The sequence below is a fragment of the Dendronephthya gigantea genome, unplaced genomic scaffold (genome assembly GCF_004324835.1).
Source record: "Dendronephthya gigantea isolate DGI-Jeju-01 unplaced genomic scaffold, DenGig_1.0 000117F, whole genome shotgun sequence".
Classification (NCBI taxonomy): Eukaryota; Metazoa; Cnidaria; class Anthozoa; order Malacalcyonacea; family Nephtheidae; genus Dendronephthya; species Dendronephthya gigantea.
The window spans coordinates 370,442-393,330 of record NW_021163127.1 but is presented as its reverse complement, the minus strand read 5'-3'; the positions used below and the strand labels follow the sequence as shown (position 1 = coordinate 393,330).

Here is a 22,889-nt window from a genome sequence, read left to right as displayed (position 1 = left end):
ACCGCATGATACATTCGCTTTGTCTTACACTTTGCCTTTGGAATTCGCGCTTATATAGTTATATTAAATCTTCAATCCTGTGCAAACTACGACGTGTCAACGCGCCCATACACGACCACATCATCTTGTTAAACGGCGAAATAGCGGTGATATTATTAAAATAGGACAAGAATCAACATGTATTAGTATATTCTGACCCCAATTCAATCTAAACTTAATCGAACAGCATGAAAACAACGGTTTATTCGTTCCTCTTGGAGGAATTGCCGTATCATGCGAGCGAAATCGAATCGCACATCGGAAAATTAGCCAAAGCTGTACACCACAACTCTTGGGAGATAAGACTAGGACATAGATAAATACGGTCACATACACGTTTCAAATACTAGAATGTTTCGCGCCATTTCAGACTTGCAACGACGAAAAATAAAAAAAAAAACAAAAAAAAACAACAAAACAAAACTGAGGCGAATTTTCAACTCCGTCGCTGACGCCGGAGTAACAAGTTAAAATGCTCTCAAATGATCGTGACCATAACTGCATGTTCCTCTAACAATATATACGAGTAAATCTGGACTAGATTACATGCTAAACTATATGTAATATGAATATTTTGTTGTCCTCCTTTGATAGCCTTACATGCACGGCGTGGCAGACTTTGTGTTAAGGTGGTAATCTTAGTTAAAGCAAATTCATCCTATGGACAGTCTTTACAGCAAACCACAAATCATGGACGCTTTATGAATTAATTCATCTCTTGCACTATCCCTAGGCCTTGACATTGTTCCACAGATTTCCAATAGGGTTAAGCTCTTTTTACCGTGTCGGCCAGTCCATTTCTGTCATTCCTCTTCCTGAAACCATTGCTTGATTATCTTGAAGGTGTGGCAGGTTGCATTGCATTATTGAAATATTGCTTGGAATGAGAGAATTATCCATAATTCCTATGAAGCCCTCTCCTATATTTGCTGCTTTTTAATGAATTTGTGTCTAAGCAGTTCTTTCGACCGCTAGTGTATATTAAAATATCGATTGTCGCGATTCCTGTTACATACGGTAATAACAACATTTGAGCAGTTCTTTTTGACCGCCAGTGTATAATACGACTCTTGCACTAATTTCAATAAGACAGTAAGGGTCGCGATGCACAATTACCGTAAAGCTGTTGACTTAGTTGATCACAATCTCCTTGTTTCAAAGTTATCTAATTTTATAAATTATAAATTGGATAGCAGATTTTCTCCGTTGCCGAACCCAAAGGGTAAAAATGAACTCTATATTTTTAAACTTCCTACAAGTTCCATGCAGCTGGCATCCCGCAAGGAACAATAATTGGCTCTTGGCTATTCTTGGCGATGATAAATGATTTACTGACGTATTGTAAAATTATTTGACTAGGATTTATGGAAGTTTGCGGACGACACCTCTGAAGTTATCCCCAAAGCCGGTGTTAGTTTCCTGTCTGAAAAGGTGATGAAGTTGATAAATAGTCAAACGAGAACAAATCTCAGCTTAATCCTAGTAAGTGTAAAGAGTTATAAAAAACCTTTTCCAGCAGACAGTTTTGCGAAATAAAAGAGAAAACATAGTCCGAAAATAAACATCTTGTAAACTCAAGATATGAATTGTTAAAAAACAAGACACAATATTCAAGGTGATATTTCGACTCTATTTCAAAGTCATTGTCAAACCTAACTATATTTACAAGCATGCTACGATCTTAAGAAATACGAGAACATGGCATCACGAGATATTTGCATGCATATGGTGATAGAGTCTAAGGAAAAACTATACCTTTGATGCCTTTAAGACGCTATTGAGTTTTGGCTTTTTAAACTTTATATGCAGTGTCTCGAGGAACAACAACAGATTAGAATTTGTGTGGTTGAGAGACTGGATTATTTTTGTATTGCTATATAGGTACGAGTTCCGCGTAAGAGTAAAAGGAGCCAGAATCATTAAGCTTGTCAAAAAGATTGTTCATGTTAAGTAGGTAGTTTGCGTCGTCACAGTCCATTAAGTGTTTCGATCCAAATGTTCTGAAAGCCTCGTTGCCAAATTTCGCTCAGTTTTCCCCATATACGACATATTGCAGCCCGGACAAGTGAATTCGTAAACTAGATTGTTCCGCGACTTATCTGGAATTTTATCCTTTTTAGGAAGAATATAAAAAATCTTTTTGGTTTGGCATATAACAATAAATTTAACCGGTTCTGTTAAGTTGCGCTGGAGCTTTTTAATAAGCTTTTTGACTAAAAATTCACTTTGTTTACCTAGGAAAGGAATCTTTAATCAGATTTTTTGCCTAATGTCCTCGGGATTTTCAATATTTCCGGATGCCGTATTAACAATAATTTGAGTATATTCATTATCGACCGCATACCTTTGTTTTTGTGTCCGTATCATGGAAAAGCGGACATTTGCTTTAAAACCATTCCAGGCCATAAACTTAGAAATTTGCGAGATTTGTTTGTTAAGAAACGCTGAGTTGGTACAAATCTTGGCCGCACGGAAAAACAGTGATTTAATCCACGCTGTTTTGCGTGGCCAAGGCTCAAAAGACAAAACTATCAAAATGTGTATATACTGGCCGGTGTGTGTTGGTTGACGAAAAACATTAATGCCCGAACTTGAGATTTCTAAATCTAAAAATACACTTCACTATCACACTTTAGAGTATGTTTTCTCTTATATTTCGTAAAGAGTTATAAGAGTAAATTTTATTAGCCAACCAATTAATGATGAACCTCTCACTGTAAATGGAAAACTGAATTTCTTATCAAGTTTATTTTCGATAAAGCGCATGTAGTTAAATTCCTATCAATAGTTACAAACTGGATTAAAATTTTTTTATCCTGTTGGTCTTAGTAATACGGAAATTGTTGTAAAATTTTTCAAAATGTTGTTGTAAAATTAATTGTAATTCAGTTATACGACTGTAATTATTGATTCATTAAACATTCTATTTATTCGAATATTCGTCTTCACATGCATACCGTTAAACAATCGCTTTCGAAAGAACTTGCATGGAGTCAGCATAAGGTGCATATATATGGCATATATATGCACCATGTAATGGCTTGTTCGGATACCAAAGATGCGTTGGTAAAAAAAAATCACAAAGGTAAATACCCGGCCGTAGACTATAGACCAAGTGATATTTTTAAAGCTGTTTAGGGGATAGAATAAATTTTTTTCTAAACAGCTAACAATTATCGAGCAAGATGGTAGTAGATTACATCCAGGTCTTGAGATTTCTAATTTGCAGTATTTTTGAGCTGATTTATGGGTTATCATAAGACTTCTGATTAGGATAGTATTGCTATTAGAGGTTATCTTCCTTTAGAGATTTAACCATGGGTACTATGGCAGGATATAAACGATAAAAAAGCAAACCAAGATATAGGTTCAATTTCGTTTTTTTATTTCGTTTTTTTATTTAAACAGTGTTCAATATAAAAATTTCTTGATAAATGTAACTCATGCAGTAACTCACAAAACATAGTTTATCAATACTTAAACAATATACTTTATCAGTTAGTTTTTGTTAAAGCAAAACTATATTCTAATCTAAGTTTCAAGTAATTTTCAAATGGGCGAATAATTAGCTATACTGTAACTGATTGCATGATTCGCATAGGAAATTGTCATGCCGGCTATGACAACATTTAGGCTACACAGTTTATCGAAAAACCTCTCGAAATATGCCTAGTTTCTGGATTTACTGACCAATCAGAGTTGTGATGGTTAATTATCCTAAAATATTGACATTCATATAAATTGTGTTTTCTTGACGTCAGGGTTAAAACTACTTCAATTTATGTCAAATCATCGAAGTCATTGACATAGGAAATTTGTTTGATTGCTTCTTATTGGCTTTTTGAGTTGCGTATAATATATATTTGCTTTTTGAATACAGCCAGAGCAATATAGGTACAGCTAATTTCTCTGGTTTATCAGTAGCTATATATATAGCTGCTGTAAAGGTATATGCATGCATATTGGTGAGCCACGGTTTAGCATTCACATAAAAATGCATGAAAATTGTTGTGCACAAACGGCATGCACAAATGTCCTCTGATTATATATATATATCAGAGTAAACAAAAGCATCCTCGGTCAGCTTAATATACCAAAGGCTATATGTAGTCACTCCAGCTGTATAGGTAATATAATAGGCTATAAGGATGCAGTATAAGTCATGCACCCAAAAGCTACCACTTTGAATACTCAAGCCCTTTTTATATAAATGTACTAACGGGAACCCATTTTCGTTTCGATGTTTCTAACGAAGTCTTTAACATTTTTCCAACTCCTTTTTGCCATCATATGGGGATGCTCAGCAATAAACTTCTCACATTCTTTCTTTTTAGGCAGTTCCCCCTGACTTATTTGTTCGTCAAATGCATTGATGACCAGTCTTCTTTCTGGCGTCGTCCATTTTATGGCCAATTGTGGAGCCCTTCTCTTCTTAGCGGCTAGAATAAGAGAAATTTTCAGCGATTAAAATAAGACTTCGTTACTGTTTTTAAGATGGTAAATTGAATAAAAGCATTTTACCATGTATTCTTTGTCAAATTCATATGAATTTTCGTTTATGTCATTTTAATTTTTAAAAATTAACATGCAGAATGCGACATGTTGCTTGGAATTTTATTTTTAGTATTGGAGAGATAGCTCAATTGTTTGCTATGATATGCTCTCTGCTGGCCGGAGCTATAGCTCAGCTGCAGTTAGAATAAATTCTATTTGAACAGAATATCCTTGTACTCCAAATTCAAATTAATATTTGCTGATAGATGTAATTTTGGGTAGAGTGAAAGGCACCCTCGCACTTCCGCTGCAATATTTTAATAATTTTTCCAAAAACTTCTGAACAACAAGAACAAGGATTTTCCTCACATCTGTATGCATGCAATGACGAAGAATTACTTACTTGGAGTCTTTTGGTGTGCATATTTACTTGAGGTTGGAGTCTGAGGCGAGGAAATGCTTTCTCTTTGTGGTTTGCCTTTTCTAATACCACTTTTTTCTAAGGCGATAATAGAGGTTTACTTTAAGCAATTAGCATTATCGTTTGAATTCCGAAAAAGTAACTGTGTAGGTATGTTATAAGAGTTCCGCTGACTGTCCTCAACATCAACAATGCTTTTAATATTAGTTAACATTTACCAAAGGCGTTAAACAAACGTAATTTCAGTTATGTAGATGTCCAAGCTGGCTTGGTCCAAGGTTAAAAAAATAATTTTGCACATGCTGCATGCCCTGTCGTCAAATTGCAATTATAATAACAAAATTTTCGTCCTACATATTTGGCAGCCAAGTCTATGTTTAAGTTAAGAATTAAGAGTCAAAATTTCGTGGTTGCAAATTCCCATCTTTCAGAAGCAGCATTGCATTGCAAAATGCATAAAAAATCGCACCGTGTAACATGTAGGGCTTTTATCATGCACCTCATACAAGCAGACTCCATATTTATTATGTCAACTGCCAACTATCTGGGAATAAATTATACCAAACGTTACTATAAACGTTTGTTTAATATAAAGGCTTACTATATATCCTGCATATATTGAGTGCTATCAGCAAATGGAGAACTGTAGTTACGACAATTGTTTCGTTTATAGTAACCAGGTTTTAGCTTTGTTTAATGCTCTCTGTGGATGCTAACAACTAGGACGCAAAGTCAAACGTTTTGTTTCGAAATGTACAACTGCCAAATAATGACAAGTAAAATTCGGTCAATGGCAAACTAAGCTCAATTATTGCTGTTCAAATTTAGTTGCGGTACCTTGTGATCCCGAACACCTCTCCTCATTCGAAGTTGACGCCCCTGCAATTCAAAGATATAAACTGAATAATATATATTCTATATTGTGAAGCATAGACCCAATAGACCTGAAGCATGCAGGAAATGCGGTCTTAGTAGTTACCGCGGAAAATTCAAACTTCAATTTTGAAAAGGGAATGCATGGAACCCCCTTGTTTATTTTTACTATTTATTATATATAGAACACTGAAGATAAAGATACATTGCAGCCTTTGTCGTTCAAAATAGGACCGCGTTTATTACATGCACTCTCTTCATTTTGCTCGCTTAATTATTATACATAAATAAAGATTATCATAATTACCAATACTGTCTAGTATTTCTTTGTTTTTGGTCACTTCATCATCATCATTTCCAAAATCTGAAAAAATATTGCTCTAAATCATATCTAGGTAATTTCTTTAATTAAATAAATCATATCTAGGTAATTTCTTTAATTAAAAAATAGATTTGAATGAAGCTAGTCTTCCCGGCCTGTTATAATTTATTTTCACTTTTTTTTCTAGCTACCACCCCGGCGACTTTCAAATAAGTATATTTTTGAGTCAAATAAATTTTTTTTTTCGCTTTACTTAATTGACCAGGGCCATGGACCATATGAATTTTACATATAGACCAATTTTTTTCTGTATAAGTGCAAGCAAGCCGGGGCAAATAAATTTCCTGAATTGGAATGAGTCCATCTTTTATGTAGAGAATAAAAGTGAATGAAAAATTTTGAAATATAATACCTTCAATATTGATATCCCGCAGATTTTTCCCCTTGAATTTGTGAGCTCTTCCCTCGTCGATGGCCAAAAGACCGACCACAGCAATCTCCAGGGTGCTCTGTGGTAATCTGTAGTACTCCTTATGTACATGTAAATCATGACCCATATGGTCTGCGAGCCATCCCATGTCATTTTCGTTCATGTCGACCAACTGGGAGACCGTGGCTACGTACTTCCGCATGCTGGTCGACGTGACTTGGCTGTCTGCGTTCAGCTGGGCATTCTTGCAAACATGCCTCAGCACATCATTTCCTCTGAGGCTGTGGCGGGATGAAGCGTTGTTCATTGGGAAAATGTAATCATTTTCCTCCGGCACACAGCCTTTCTTTCGATACGTTGGGTCAGTTAATAGACCCATGGCGCTTATCACGTCTGGAGTCAATATAACTGGAACCTTTCAGTTCCTTTTGCCTACAATTTCCACCATATCAAACCTTGAAACCAAATCAAAGATATGCATTAAATATCATTATATATATATATATTTATATATATATAATATTATATATATATATATATAAATATATATCTAAGGGTTGATAAGTTAACGCGTCGGAAATTCTGTACAAGCGCGTAGAACCGCGGTGACTCCGATGTTGATACTCGGTTGAAACTGGTCTGAGAGGCATTTCTTAAGATGTTTTCGATTTGATTATTGTGTTGTCGTTCTCAGTAGTCGCAAGTTCATAACATTCCTTTTGAAAGCGAACGGCAACTGCGATGGTATTTTTTCCTTGTGGTTGTCTGCATAGTTTCTTTCGGTCGTCAATAACCGAACCACAATCGCAGTGTTAGGTTATTTCTCGACAGTACTGTACACTGAACACGTGAAAGCTCGGAAATTAGCTAATGCTCACATAGTCACAATAAATCCTGTCACATTCCTCGTCTATATAATTATATAAATACGAAGGTGCATGATGAATACATACTTATCACAGAGCTGCTTCTCAGAAGTGGACAGCGACTGTAGAACTTCCTGGTTATGGTTGTCCTTCCAGTTGAAGCGATTGGAATAGGCTGCCAACTTCATTCGTGCTGTCTCCCCGCCTATATCAATAGGAAACACGAAATTTTATGCGTTATTGTTCGTGCCAATTTATTTCAAAAATAAGAACCATACGTTTTAGAGCAAAGATAGAGCCTTATGTGTTATATACCTCTTCTCTTATTAAACATAATTAGCCTTGCAAGGCAAACTTCGGACAATGCCCTGAAATTCTCCTTGTTTGCATCTTGTTTCAGGCTTTCTGTTTTTTCACTTATTGCTCGAAGAAGGTAGTCATGCAGCTTTAATAGGTCGCTGGTAAGGGGCAACACATCGGGCTTGTTGTTCTTCTTCTCCCCGAGATTGTCGTGGGCTGGCGATGTAATTTTTTTGCCCCATTCTGTTTCATACAGCTCCAGGAAATTGTCGACCTCTTTCTTCCTGTCCATGTCACAATCCCGCAATGCCTTCCCTCTTAATATTTTGCAGGCTGTCATTGTGGCATACCCGCACTTCACCGCGGTCGACGGGCTCTTGAAATTTCTGGAACCATTCTGATTTACAACGTAACCCCCAAGATTTCTGGCGCATTGCAGGAACGAGTCGAAATGCAAGGGGGTTATAACGGTCGATAAGGAAGCATCAGGTTTTCCAATCAGCTTTCTCATCTCGATGAGCACTCGGGCAAGTAACCGCATCTTTTGGGATGTCTCTGTCGCTTTTTCCACTCCCTTTTGATCAACCATATCACTCCCGACAGCGAGTATGGTAGGGTCAGCCTGAGCGACAGCTGATATATCGTCATGGGCCATGATCAATAGGACGTTTTGGAGCTGTTTGCTACATGCTTCAAGGTTGGTTTCAGCTAACAGCAGCTTTCCATCAAATCGCATGCGCTTGGCAGATGGCTTTTCTTTTTTGTCCGATTCACAAGATCGCATACAGGTGGCACCATGTCGAGAGAGTTCATGCGCAAGAAAAAAGCCATTGCATATCGTGCATGGCAAGTATTGGCTCGCCTTAACTTCTCTTGCTTGTCCCGGTCTCCGGTCGATTTTCAGCTCTCCATCTTTCTTTTCCATCACTTTCACGTTGTTATTGAAGTTCCCCATTTTTCTTAACTTTGCAAATTGTTCCTTCTGACGTTTGTCAGAAGGGGGGAACTTCAAAGCAGCCAACACTTCCTCCTCGTCTTTATGCACTTGCTCTAAGTGCCAAGCCAATTTTGAAAATTCTTTATGACAAAAGAAACAGCTGTTCCTTTTGTCATAAGCCCGCTTTCCACTTGAGGACTGGGCTGACTGTACGTAAACTATTAAAAAAGAAATCAAAACATTTTGTTGGAAATAAAAAGATAATAATCTAAGAAATTTTTTATCATTAAACAGAAATTAATATTTCTATCAATATTTGGAAAGTGTCAATTTTTATCAAGAATGAAAAGTCCAGACTATAAACGTCAAAAGTTAGACGCTTGTAGAGCTTCTAAACCACCGAAACCTAAGGACCGGCCAAAATTGAGAAATTCTAACACAAAAAGTTGAAACACAATAGTTGAATATTATTGACAATTACTTTCAGGCGAATCTTAATCTCAATTGGCTTCCAATAGTAGTAAATATGAGTCTTTGAAATTTTTTTTCCCGACCGTCTAGAGGAATTATTACGGCAAACTAAGGGCAAGTATATACTATCGTCTCGTGGTATAAATCCAGGCTTATATTGTAGCTACATCTTAAACTTTCTCTGATAACAGGCAGAAGCAGTTTTGCATAACTAAACCCTAGTCCTATAAAGAATTGTCAATCAATGATGTGTTGCAGCATGGTGAAATTCGGACAAAGTTAACATTATATATACTTCTGCTAAGGTTTGCACATTTTGCACCAATGCCTATGCTAAGTCCCGGATTTTTTTGAAGCAGTTAGAACTTTTTGCGATTTTTTTAACTATGTAAATCTCAGGATTTTTTACGATCAGTATTCCTGTTTTTTCCAGACAAAGTTCTAACCATACAAACTATACAACAAAGTTTTTAGAAATAAACTAAAAATGCAGATTTCCCATAAACTCATACCAAAAATATTAGCCTAGGAACTTCGATTTGCCTTACAAGAAACAACTGGAGCAAATTGTAAATATTCATGATTTTCGCAAATTTTGCGGAATATGATTTATAATGCAGCAATTGAAATATATTTGAACAAATATGGAACTATTCATTGCAATCTGCATATTTCATGTCCACGATTTCTGGCCATGTCTGCCTAAAAAGTTTCTACAATGTGGCCTTGAGAGTTACCATACAAAGTCGCCACTGTGCGCATCTGTGTACGCAAGTCCTTTCACATGCGTTGTTAAGTAAGTCACTATTTTTTGACAATGCAGCAACGGAGAATCACACATGCAGCCTTTCTTTCTATAGTTGCAGCAAGCGGAGTTTTACGAACTTTAAATTTCCAAATTTTAAAATATGGACTAGGGCAATTTCTATATATCACGATAAAAGTGAGTAATTTTGATTGCTTTGTTGATCACCGTTGCAGTGTAAGCGTTCCTGAGTTTGACCGCACATAACCCAACACTGTTACCTCAGGCGGTCTGATTGAAAAATATATGGCTCTCTAAAACTGTCTTCGAGAATATTTTTTGACTTTCTAGCAAATCCAGCAGATAAATAAAATATATATGGCTTTGGCATATCTAACTATTGAAAATCTAGAAAGCCCTTGCTTATTTCTTTCGAATAACAATTTGTGAGCATATGTGGATTTTTAACGGTTCCAATTTAAGAAAATTTTTTTTAATCATTTTGTGGAAGCTATCTTCGTACCCAGCTCTTTTTCGCAGTTTTCGCGTAGTAGAGGGTGTATTCAATTTTGATTATTTTCCTGGCATAGCATAGAATGCATAGTTATTACAGCGTGGTATTTTTGTCTCAAGATTTTATTGCGATCGAAAGAATGAGGTAAGTAGATTTGTGTTATTTTTACTTATTTAGCGTTACTATACATCGGATCAAGCATAGGCCGTCGAATCGTGCTAAATTACACGGTGTTTGTGGGCTAGAGTTTAGGGGCCGGTTGTTCGAAAGGCGTTAACACTTAAGCTTAAACAGTAAGTTCAAAATAGAAAAAAATTTATCGAATTTATTGAACCGGGCAAAAAAATTTTGATATAAATAGTTTAATTTTAAAAGTGCTATTTTAACGCATAAGATGCAAGTTCAGTCATTCACAAGATGTATGAGAGTACATATTTTTAAACTTTGGCTTATCCACCCGGTTAAATCTAAACGCCTTTCGAACAATCGACCCCTGAATTATGTGTATATAGGTCTTCAAAAGATGATAGTTATGATTCACATGCATGGATTTATTCAAACATATTTGAAGTTGTCCCTAAAAATTTTGCACAAATGATAAATTTAGTCAAATTTACCATAGAAAATTGACTATAATGAATCTTCACTCATATCATACCACAAGTGTTTTGTAAAAAAATACAAAAATTTTTGAAAAGGTTTTGCACTAGATACTAGAAGGGCGTCTATAAGATAGGGCGTCTATCTAAAAACTAAATAAACAAACTGGTTCTATTTATAATAAAGCGACATACCTTTTGAACTACTAGCATCATCATTTGAATCTAAAACACTTTTCGATTTACAAAATTTAACCTAAAGTATTAGAGTAAATTAATATAACTAACTAAAAAGTAAAGCAAATATGTATAAAGTTTATGATTCACTTGCAAAATTGCTTAAAAAATATTCACAAGGCTTTTTTGTTTTAAAGATGAAGGAAGAGAATTAACAGCTAAGCTGGTATTTTATTTTTTCTGGATCTGCCCCTCTTCCCTCTCTCTGCCTTTATAAGGATAAATGCAATTTTTAACACAAACTTACAAATAGTTTTTTTTCTTTTTTTTGCTTCTTCAAGCTGTAATCTGTTTAAAATACACAAGTCAATTTTATGAACTTTGTGAATATATCATATTTGGTAAGTTCTTATACTCTTAAATCCATTTTAAATGGAAACACTTCCAAATATTCAGGATCTTAAGCATTTTTTGTTTTGTACCAACATTTAGCAATCTTTGGAAATTTTGTTTTTGCTTGAATATATATAGCTTATAGAAATATGTTTTCTTACCAGGACCTCCTTTAATGTTTTGTGTTGAGGCATTATCTTTGATATTCGCCACTATAGGTTTTTTGGCCATTGATATTGTTGGTTTTTTCTGTTTTATGGATAGATATGGAGATAAATAATTCAGTGTACCATTTCAGCTAGAGCATGAGAGCATTCCCAAATATAATGATCAACCTACTTTGAGAAGGCTCCTTGGTTTATTTTGTGACAAGTGTGTTTCTAAGACATAAAAAATTATATGTTATCGTACAAACCATTTAAAACTCAACATGTAAATTTTTAATATCATTTAGTAAATATCTATTCATTGCAGGAAATAACCTGTAAGTAATTAACATGAACATATACAGCAACTGGCAAAAAAATGTTCTCCTTTAGGAAACACTAATCATCTATAATAGACTATAAGACAATGTATATTTATATATATATATATATATATATATATATATATATATATATATATATATATATTTATAATAAGGCCAACCTTGCATTTTCCTAGTTATGATATTAGGTATCAGTCAATATTGCAAAACAAAGTTTTTGTATACCTTTAAATTCATACTCATTCTCTTCAGAGCCAGAGTCCATGTCTAGTAAAATGGATAAAAATACTATGTAATACTTTGTTTAAAGCGATCATGTGTTATATATATGTGCTGTCTTTATGCCAGTGTGTTTTAAGAAACAAGAATGGCTTTACCATCGTTTTCGCTTCCTGTACTCGGCTCATAGTCTTCGTCACTGTCATCCTGCTGTAAATGTTGTTATTGTAAATATAATAGTATATGCAAATTGGCATTGCAAGCTATATACTTATCACTCACCCAAATACCAGCAAATATAAATAAACTATAAAACTGCGTGGAAAGTCACATACCTTATGTCTTGTACTCGGTTCGTGTATATTGTGAGACGAACATGGGTTTTCTAATTAAAATCAAAGGCGAATTCAGTTATTGTATGGATTTTGTGATATTGTAGATCAGTTTGATATATTTCACATCCATCCACCCATATCTGTCTGTAATTGCGCATTTTTATATACGGCGCTATACACATCATGCAATAAATCCCGAGGGATTTTACTAGATAACTTTGTTCGTGTTATGTTTTCATTATAACTTTGGGCGTTCTTGGCACAGTATGCAATTCGAGCCAGGGAAATTTTTATGCACGAATTGCAATCATCAGCCTGCTAATCTGTACTAGCTATAGTCGTAAAGCACATTTCATATTTACCAATATTAAACAAAAATTAAATGACTGCAATGCTGCGATGTTACAATATTACAATCGCTTCAGATTTCTGTCGGGCGGTATTTTTACGTCTTGGGCGGTTTTTCTATACACTCGCGCAGTTTTTAGTAGGACCGTATAATTGCGTTCCTTTAGTGCAATCCGGATTCGGATTTTCAATTTTTTTTTTATTTAAGAAAATCTTCTAAATATATATATATATATATATATATATATTATATATAATATATATATATATATATATATATATATATTATATATATATATATATATATATATATATATATATATATATATAGTCTATATATATATTATAAATCAGAAAAGTGCATACACATTACAAGTCTATATATATATTATAAATCAGGAAAGTGCATACACATTACAAACCTGAAGTGTCTGTTGTTATTGCTTGTTTGAATCCTGTAATATAAGGTTGTAGAACACATTTTAAAATAGTCAAGATTCAAGACTTCTATTTTCTAATTTTAATTTATTCATATCCGGCTGTAAGTAATGATGTTTTAGTATCTCAATGATGAGAGTTTTGGTGGTCTTTGGGTACAACCGTGAATGTTTACTAGCGCTGCTGCTTGGGTAACAAGGAATGTTTTCGCTTAGCGCTAAAACTGTTTAAAATCATTCCATTTCGCTTTGTTTATAATACATATATATGTATATGCTTTATGTACATTAGGCTGGCCGCAAGTTTAAAACGCCTTTTTCTGAAATCCATAAATTATATACATTAATATATTTACCTGTATCTAGGCACTTGTAGCATGTGACAGCCTGTCCATACCCTTCTTCCCCAACTCCCTCACCACAGAATACGTGGACAGAATGATGACACACAACGCATACGTGGGAGCCGGACACTTCGCCAAAGCAGACATGGCAGTTTCCATCTGTTATGTCTAAGTAAATCAATTTTATAATAGTAAGGAATTGGGGAGGAATTGCATTATGTTCGCCTGCTAGAAATTTAAGGACCACAGAAAAAAATATAATATTAACCCAACGATCCTAACGTTATTTCTTAATTTATCATGAAAAATGAAGTAACATCTGAACTTTCATTTTCCTTTTAGCTGCATTTCTGGCACATTAAGCTTATTTTTTTACCTGTCACTGATTGGTTGGCATGACCAAGTGTCGGTGGCACACCAATGCAGTGTGTTCCGTCTACAGAATTAATTAAATACGAAATCAGGTTATCCGTTACCGTACGATGATTGTGTGTTCTGTATCCCTTTTAACAGGCGAAGATGAAGATATAATGGTATGTATGCCAAACACACTTCCGCTTAAAAAAACTACCTTAAAAAACTTCACAGACCATAGACAGACACAGACTCACAGACACAGACTTCCAACATTAAGAAATAATCTTTGAGTTCGTATATTTCATACGTCAACCAAGGAAAATTTTATGGTAGCACAGAAAAATGGGAGAGGATTCATTGTTATTCTAAAACTGTGATATTATAATATCAAATTATTACTATGAGATAAGAAAGATAATGAAATGGTATGGGTAAATTCTGAGAGGAAATATTGACTTTGTCATTTGCCGTGCCGGAAACACGGCACCAACTCGGCACGTAATAAAGCGTTTAAGTATCGAAATGTTTCATCTTGCTTAGGTGAAATCCGGCTCGATAACAGGTCACAGCTCGTCTTATATGCATGACTTATTTTGTACCTATGGCGTGCTTGGTCCATTTTCCATCACTTGACACCCCCCAGTCACGCCACTGTTACAAACATTATAAAAAACAATTAAATTCACAAATTACCCGTCACCACCGGATCTTGACGGTCACGAAGCTTTCCTTCTAGTTGTCCATTATTTTCTTCTTCAGAATTGATCAAGATACAATCAGGTTACTGCACAATATTTATAAGTTCTGAATCTGAACATGGTGCTCTAGAGGTATTGCTATTAACAGATTGAATCAGCCTGTAATATAGTAATCGCTCTTTTTACTAATAATTTATGTATGTATTGGCCACTATCGTGCTGCAATTCAAAACATACCTTCCATAGCTATGTCGTCGCAATCATGGGGTGTCCGGTGAAAAGAAGCACCCAATTGTTCATAATGCATCCTTTGAGAAGCGGTGCCTAATTGTTCTTTATTTTTTTCTATAGAATTGAGCAAGATTCAATCAGGCCACTGCACATTTTTTTTTATAAATTCAGTATGTGGATGAAACGGTGCTCTTAGAGGTATTAGAGACCATAACGGCAAACGCCAAACTAGTAACAAACTTTTTTCTTAACTAGCGCTATCTTAATTAGAACGTGCATTTTAAGCATTAAATTTTACACAGCAAACATGAAACACATACGGCAGGCAAAGCTGAATTTGCTGCATGTTTGCTGAATACATCAAGCAATGGCCTATTGCATGCTTTCTCATATTACTGCTGAAAATCACGAGTTTTATGTTTATAATTAAGTGAAATTGTTGCACACTTTAAAATTGTGGAGCTAAGACGCAAAGTTTTTTGGAGGTTTGGTGTTTGGCGTAAACGTCATGCTTAAGGTCTCTATTGCTGTATTTTTTACTCAAATAATTAAATGCAAACAGTAATCGCCTTTTTTACCAATTTTGTATGCTGTTGTACAATTTCAGGTGCAGATAATATAAAACACTGCAAAAATCATAGTGCTGGATTTACAACGTACCTATCACAACATCTTGATCATCAACAAGCTTTCCCTGATGAGCGGCGCACTTTTGGTGGTTATTTTCTTCTACAGAATTGATCAATATACAATTAGGCTACTGAAAAATGTTTTATAAATTTAGGATCTGAATATAACATGGTGTTATAGAGGTAATTGCTGTATATTTTTATTCCTAGAATCGAATTAGCCATTACTATTTAACCGTTCTTTTACCGATTCTTTTCATGTCGTCCGTTTTCATGCTAGAATATGGCAAAACACAGCAGGAATAATAGTCCTGTATGGAATTCACAAGTTACCTGTCATTACTACTACATTCTGATGATCGAAGAGCGTTTTCTTGAGACCAGCGTCTAGAATTTTCATTATTTTCTTCTATAGATTTAATGAAGGTACAATCAGGTTACAGCATAATGTTTTACAGATTCGCTATCTGCATAATATGGATTTATTGCCATGTAGTATACTTTGGCCTTATACTTCGGGAATTAGCACTATAGAATTAATAGTAGAGTACCATGATGTTCTAATGGATTAATATTTTCGACTTAGGATGGAATTAGCTTATGCTATTACAGGAATGACGGTACTCAAATTCACAATTTACCCCTCACTATCACGTTTTGACAAGCGGTTCCTGATTGTTCAACATTTTCCGCTACAGAATTAAGGAAAATACATTGAGGTTACTACTGTACGATGTCCGTTTTGGACAAAGCATTATATATCAGTATACAGTATAGAAAGATGTAAACATTTTTCTCTATATTTGTGAATAATTATTACTGGTTCTGATTATTCTTGTTCATTTTTAGGTTTGAATGTTGTAAGACATTGCAAAATTAAGAATGATGATGGTACTAAAATTTACAATTTACCTGTCATCACCACTTCTTGACGATCGTAATGCATCCTTCGAGAAGCGGTGCCTAATTGTTCCTTATTTTTTTCTATAGAATTGAGCAAGATACAATCAGGCCACTGCACATTTTTTTATAAATTCAGCATGTGGATATAACACAGTGCTCTTAGAGGTATTAGAGACCTTAACCTTAAGACTCCAAACTAGTAACAAACTTTTTTCTTAACTAGCACTATCTTAATTTGAGCGTGCAACAATGTTGTTGAATAGCAGATACAATTAGGTTACTGAGAAATGTTTTATAAATTCGGGATGTGAATAAACCTGGTGTTATAGAGGTATTGCTGTATACTTTTTATTCCTAGAATCGAATTAGCCATTACTAATTAACCGTTCTTTTATTAATTCTTTCATGTCGTCCATCTTTATGGTAGAATATGGCAAAACAAAGCAAGGATTAATAGTCCTAATAATTTTCTTCTATAGATTTAATAAAGATACAATGAGGTTACAGCATAATGTTTTATAGATTCGTTATCTGCATAAGATGGATTTATTTTCCTTGATATGGTATGGTCTCTTTTCCACTTATTGAAACTATATGTGTTATAGTGTCATAACCCTAAAAGCTGAGTATGACGAAGCTATGTCCATATTTTGGCCATTACAACCATTGCACCTTTTTGTCTAGGTTGAATTGCTTACACTCACATAATGTATTTTATTCACTGTATTTTCAGGTACATGATTCTTTGGAATCCTTGTCTATTTACATGTTTACCTTCTTTCATGAGTGATGTGTTGCCGTTCCATGCCTTCAGTTTTTCAGAGTATATTTCTGAATGGAAAATATGGGAAGAATATTGACATATGCATGTGAAAGAGTGAGAAACAAATAGGCTAGTATCATTTCCTTGCAATTCAGTTGAATATTAAGTTTATGATCCTTGAATATTTGATTTAGGGCCTGTTTATATGATCCCGTCTAGCCGGGACGGGACGTTTCCATCCCGCTTAGCCGGGAAACTCGCCTAGGCGGGATGGCGTGTTTATATGGAGTGAATCAGTTTAAAAATAGACTGAAAGCGCGGGAAATTCGAACAGGTATATATAAACATTCAAGATGGCAAATGCGATGCGCCTATATGTTTTTTTGTACATTATTCCGTGTTTTTTATTTATCTTCCAAATGTTTGGCGCTTTATGTGTTTTATTAGAGTATGTAAATAAACGAAATACAATTATCTTGTCTCTGTTAATGTCGAATCGACGGCATTTATACCGAAAAATGAAAGCAAAAAGAATATCTCAGCTGAGACGAAATCGTCGAGAAATTTGGTTTAAAAAAGGAAGGACTGACCAGTGGTGGAATAACTTGTTGGGTGGTAGGTTGGCGGATGAAGAATGGCAAAGAAATTTTCGCTTAACACGGGCTGCATTTTTTGAACTAGAAAAAGAGCTACGAATGTACATTTCACCTGACCCTAGTTCTCCAAATTACAGAGCATTGTCAGCTGAAAAAAAATTGGCAATAACACTTTACTATCTTAAGGACAGTGGATCCCTTCGAATGACAGCAAATACCTTTGGTGTTCACGTATGCACGGTTTCGAAGACAATATACGATGTATGCAGAGCAATAACTTATCGATTAGGTCCCACATATATCAAATTGCCACAAAATGAAGAACAGATGCGAAAAAAGGTAGCGGAATTCGAAGCAAAGTATGGGTGTATCCAAGCTTTTGGCTGCATAGACGGCACGCATGTTGCTATCAAAAGGCCAACGGAGAACTCCCAAGATTATTATTGTTACAAGGGATTTTTCTCCTTAAATGTCCAGGGTGTTTGTGACTATAGGGGACAATTTATGGACGTTGATTGCAGGTGGCCTGGCAGCGTTCATGATGCGAAAGTGTTTGCCAATTCAATCATTAACCGAAAGCTAAGAGATGGAGAGTTACCTATGACATACCAGCACCTGATTAAAGGTGGTTCTAAAGTTGGGTGTTATCTAATTGGTGACCCTGCATACCCCTTAACCCCATACTGTATGAAGGAGTATCAAACTTGCACCTCTAATTCGCAAGTTATTTTTAACAATATTTTGCGTTCAGCCAGAAATCCAGTTGAGTGTGCTTTTGGAAGATTAAAGGCCAGATGGAGATTCCTCACAAAGCAAATTGATCTAAACCTGGATCTGCTACCAACTGTAGTGTATGCATGTTTTGTACTGCACAATTTTTGTGAACAGAAAAACTGTTTTGTTGACCAAGAATTAGTTCAGCAGCAGTATGAAGTACAAATCAATAACCAACAACTTGCAAAAAATGTTCCTCACCATGTTTTTTCTGGAAACTTGGATGAAGGTGATGTCATTCGAAATATAATTACATCTTACATTGAGAAAAATCTTACAAAACAGTGACTGAATTGTACTTGCAAATAGAAACATGCAAATGTAACATATATGTATTTTCAGTACCATACAAACTGCAGAACAAAACGGATTACACCTATAACTAAACACCTTTCTTAATTGTTATGAACAATGAATGTAAAATATACTGTTGAGTTTTTTTTGTACAATGTTGTAAAATATACTGTTGAGTTTTTTTTGTACAATGTAAAAAATAATAACCCAAAAATATTAACATTTCATCTTGAATGAAATGTCATTTTAAATATACTGTTAAGTTTTTGTACAATGAAAAAAAATAACAACCCAAAAAATATTAACATTTCATATATTGAAAACAGCTAGCCTGTCCATCATTGTTGTGTATACCCATTGCCACAAGGCCCACAACCATAACGATTAGCCTGTTGCATAGGCATGTTTGGATTACCCATTTCAAACATAGGTGGATAAGCAGCAATATGACCATGAGAAACAGAGTTAACTTGCATGGGGAGGGTTGGTGGTGCTGTGTTAGAGGACTGTGCTGCTACTTCCAGACTCCTTGCCAAAACAGCACTCATTTGAACCATTGCTTGTGTGAAACCCTGAAAGCCTTCAGCAATGCACTTTGTTGAATCTTTAATGGCATCTGTCAAGTCTTTCCGAAAGGATTTATCCTCTTTGGCTTCTTCAAGCAACAAGGCATCACGTTGCCTGGCAGAAAGGGCTCTTTCCATATGTTTTCTTTTGTTATCAATTAACTCTGGCACAATTGATGCATGAATATTTTCATTGGAGCAATCTAATATAGAAATATAAAATATTTTTAAGTATGATTCATACAAAAAATACCAAATATGTTATGTACCAGTAATTATTTGTAGTTATATACAAAATTTGCTCTGTTATACCCATTTTAACTTATCTGTTACCAGTCAGTTGGGCTGATATTTTGTGAACACCAACAACAGATGGCAAAAGTAAAACTAATTGTCTTTCAAAAAAAACAGCACTATTATGATGCAATGACAATTTTGCATACAGTTCTTGCCTTTAATTGTCTATACTCACCTTTGTCAAGATCATCATTGGCACTTTCTTCTTGAAACAAAGCATCAGATTCTTCATTATCATTAACAGTTGAACTGTCTACACCAGTAGACAATGGTTCTGTGTTTGGTGATCCTCCCCAAATTTGTATTAAGGTGTCATAATGATCATATACTAACTTGCCACTTCCACTACGCTTTCCAGCTAGGAGAGCCTTTGAAAATCCTTGAATGACAAAAAAAGTAATTGGCTTGACAAATTAAAGCAAAAGAATATTTAAAAAAATACAATTACAAATATAGTCTTACAAAATATAATTTAATGGTTTCACTCTTTTCACACAGTGGCAATATTACGCTGGAAGGCTTGCCTGGTGATTTCATTTGATGAGGCAGATTTAGTACAATCTTAAACTAAAGAAACTATTAAACCTACCTTGTCTTATCTGTTTAACCTTCTCCAAAACTCTTTGATATCCACGGGATATTTGTGATTTCTCCTCCTTAATTTGTCTTTCATAATCCTTCTTTTCCTTCTCATCAAAGAATTCTGGAAAGCTGTTAGGAATGGCAATAGGGCCAAAATACGATTGGTTCTCTTCATATCTTTTTGCCATTTCTTTCCTTAGCCATTCATATTGTACGGCTTTATCGGCGTCAAAATCTACGCCTCTAAATTCACAATTAACTTTATAGCTGCGCAAAAGTTCAACCAACTGAGCATGCATATCTTCCGTCCATTTAAAGGATGGGCGTTTCCTCTTTTCTGGATTACCTCCAGTTGCATTTCCTGGTAGTTCGTTCGACGCCATGTTTTTTTATTGTAGGTAACGAATATACGCATGCTCCAAAGTTATGTTTATCGCGAAATCATCCCGGCCAAGCGGGATGGAGTGTTTATATGGAAAATTTCTCGTCCCGTCTGAGCGAGATCCCGGCACTTCTTGCCGGGATCCCGCCTAGGCGGGATGGAAGAGTGATCATATAAACACTAATTAGTGTTTGTATTACAAGCGGGATCTCGGAAGCCGTCCCGTCCCGGCTAGGCGGGATCATATAAACAGGCCCTTAAAAGAGTGAAATGTTTGGTCTGCTTTTGTCAGATATATTTGCGAATTACAGCTTTAAGATTATGTGTACACTGAAATTGCGAAAGAAACAGTACCTAATTTTGAAAACTTCACAGTTTAAAGTTGTTGTTTTTTTCTTTCAACTTGTTTGCTCTGACAAAAATGTTGACTCTTTTCGAGTCGTTCGCTCTGACAAAATGTTTATATAAAATTTTTCACCTCTTTTGTATAAATAAAGTTGAAATTCTATTCATCTTATTCTCTGTTTTTTATACCATGTGTCCATGTATAAGTTTTTATTTATACATGTAAACGTAAAAACTGTTTGTATGCTCCTCGCATGAGTCAACTCGCATACTAAGGCAGAACATAAACAAACTAGCTATATAGTAAACAATTAAAAGGCGTGTTGGTACAAGAGAAATAGAGAAACGTTCGAAAAAGGATAAGTATCTATGCATCACTGCCATGTAACAAAGTTGAGACAGAACTATTTCACTAAACGTGAAAGACGTTTTAGGTTATACAGGGTAGCGTTACGGGGTGTTAGGTTGCTAGTTTTCACTCTTTTCAATTATCTCTTGGTGAAGCTGCGCATTGAACAAAGGCATAATCTTACATTGACAGGGGGTGGCGAGAAGGGTTCATTAGGTTTGAAAATTTCATTGCTAGATAATAAGATCAATAGAATGCCGGCAATTTTCGTGCCGGTATATGTGTATAATTATGGAAAGCCGAACGCATAACAGAAAAACAGCTTTTAGTCCTTTACATTTTAGCCTGCGCGCAGCCCAACGAAAAATCTCCTCACTTTGCTGGGGGGAAAGTTTAACTGTACGTAGGCTATTAAATTATGCAACCTTGGTGCCGGGGTTACTTTATAGTAAGTACCTTCATTTATTTTCTTCATTACTTCGCCGAAGTAATTTTTCGGTTTTCTCTTGCAGAGTTCTGAAATGAAAAAGTCTTACATCAGTCTTAATAGAGTGAGGGAATTTAATGGAGTTTTACGGTCTCCATTCTGATTGCTCATTGGACTGCGAAGAATTATTGTCAGACCAAAAAATATGCATTTAATCAATAATCAAATGTATTTAATCAGTAAGCATTTGCAATCACTAATGGCCAGCAATCGTGTATAGTGCAATCAAGTCTTCGTTAGGTGTAGAGATTTATTTTACATGACTAATTTCTAAAATCTTATAAAAATAAAGATGGCCATATTTTGTACTTCCTTCACTATAAGCATTTCAAGTCGACACAAATAATCCTTCGTGATTTAGGAAGTTCTAAAAGTTTATCTTGCTGATGTCAGCATTATTTTTAAACACCGTACTCCATCCTCCGTTTTCCTTCGTGAAAATAAGGTAAAAAACGCAGGCGTACTCCTAAAACGGTACACCATTTACATCAAGAAAATAATGAAGGTTCTAATCACGGACAGCCAGAAGAGGGAGAAACAATTTGCCCTGAGCCCAGGTGACCAGATCTTCAGGGCCCAGTTTCATGCATGTATTGAGGAAGGATGTTTTTGTTCAGTTTCATGCATGTATTGAAGAAGGATGTTTTGCATCTTTGCACGTGGCTCGTGAGAGTAAAACTTTTGTGATGTTGAAATGTTGTGACGTATTACCGAAAAGGTGTATTTGATTGCATTAACAATTCATATTTGATATCGTAAAAGATCTTACCCCGAAACGGTGGAAATCACATTTGCTATCCTCTAAATTTCTAACGTTTAGTTTAAAATCTCAAAAACTAACCCTACAAATGCTATTCGAGGTAGCTTCACACGATGCATACA

At 35.2% G+C, this 22,889-nt stretch overlaps 1 protein-coding gene and 1 long non-coding RNA gene across 2 annotated transcripts; both read left to right on the top strand.

The window, feature by feature from the left end:
* The first annotated feature begins 14,921 nt into the window (after window positions 1-14,921).
* Window positions 14,922-15,794, top strand: LOC114535397. Its single transcript, XR_003688294.1, has 3 exons — window positions 14,922-14,941; window positions 15,161-15,238; window positions 15,648-15,794. It is a non-coding gene; the product is annotated as an uncharacterized LOC114535397 (long non-coding RNA).
* A 2,059-nt stretch (window positions 15,795-17,853) lies between these two features.
* On the top strand, window positions 17,854-18,993 carry LOC114535415 (protein ALP1-like). Its single transcript, XM_028556731.1, has one exon. The coding sequence runs from the start codon at window positions 17,854-17,856 to the stop codon at window positions 18,991-18,993; it is 1,140 nt and encodes a 379-aa protein (XP_028412532.1).
* Window positions 18,994-22,889: the final 3,896 nt, after the last annotated feature.

Bases quoted from the DNA above. Each gene is read 5' to 3' on its own strand.
- LOC114535415 (XM_028556731.1), top strand. From the start codon at position 17,854: ATGAAAGCAAAAAGAATATCTCAGCTGAGACGAAATCGTCGAGAAATT.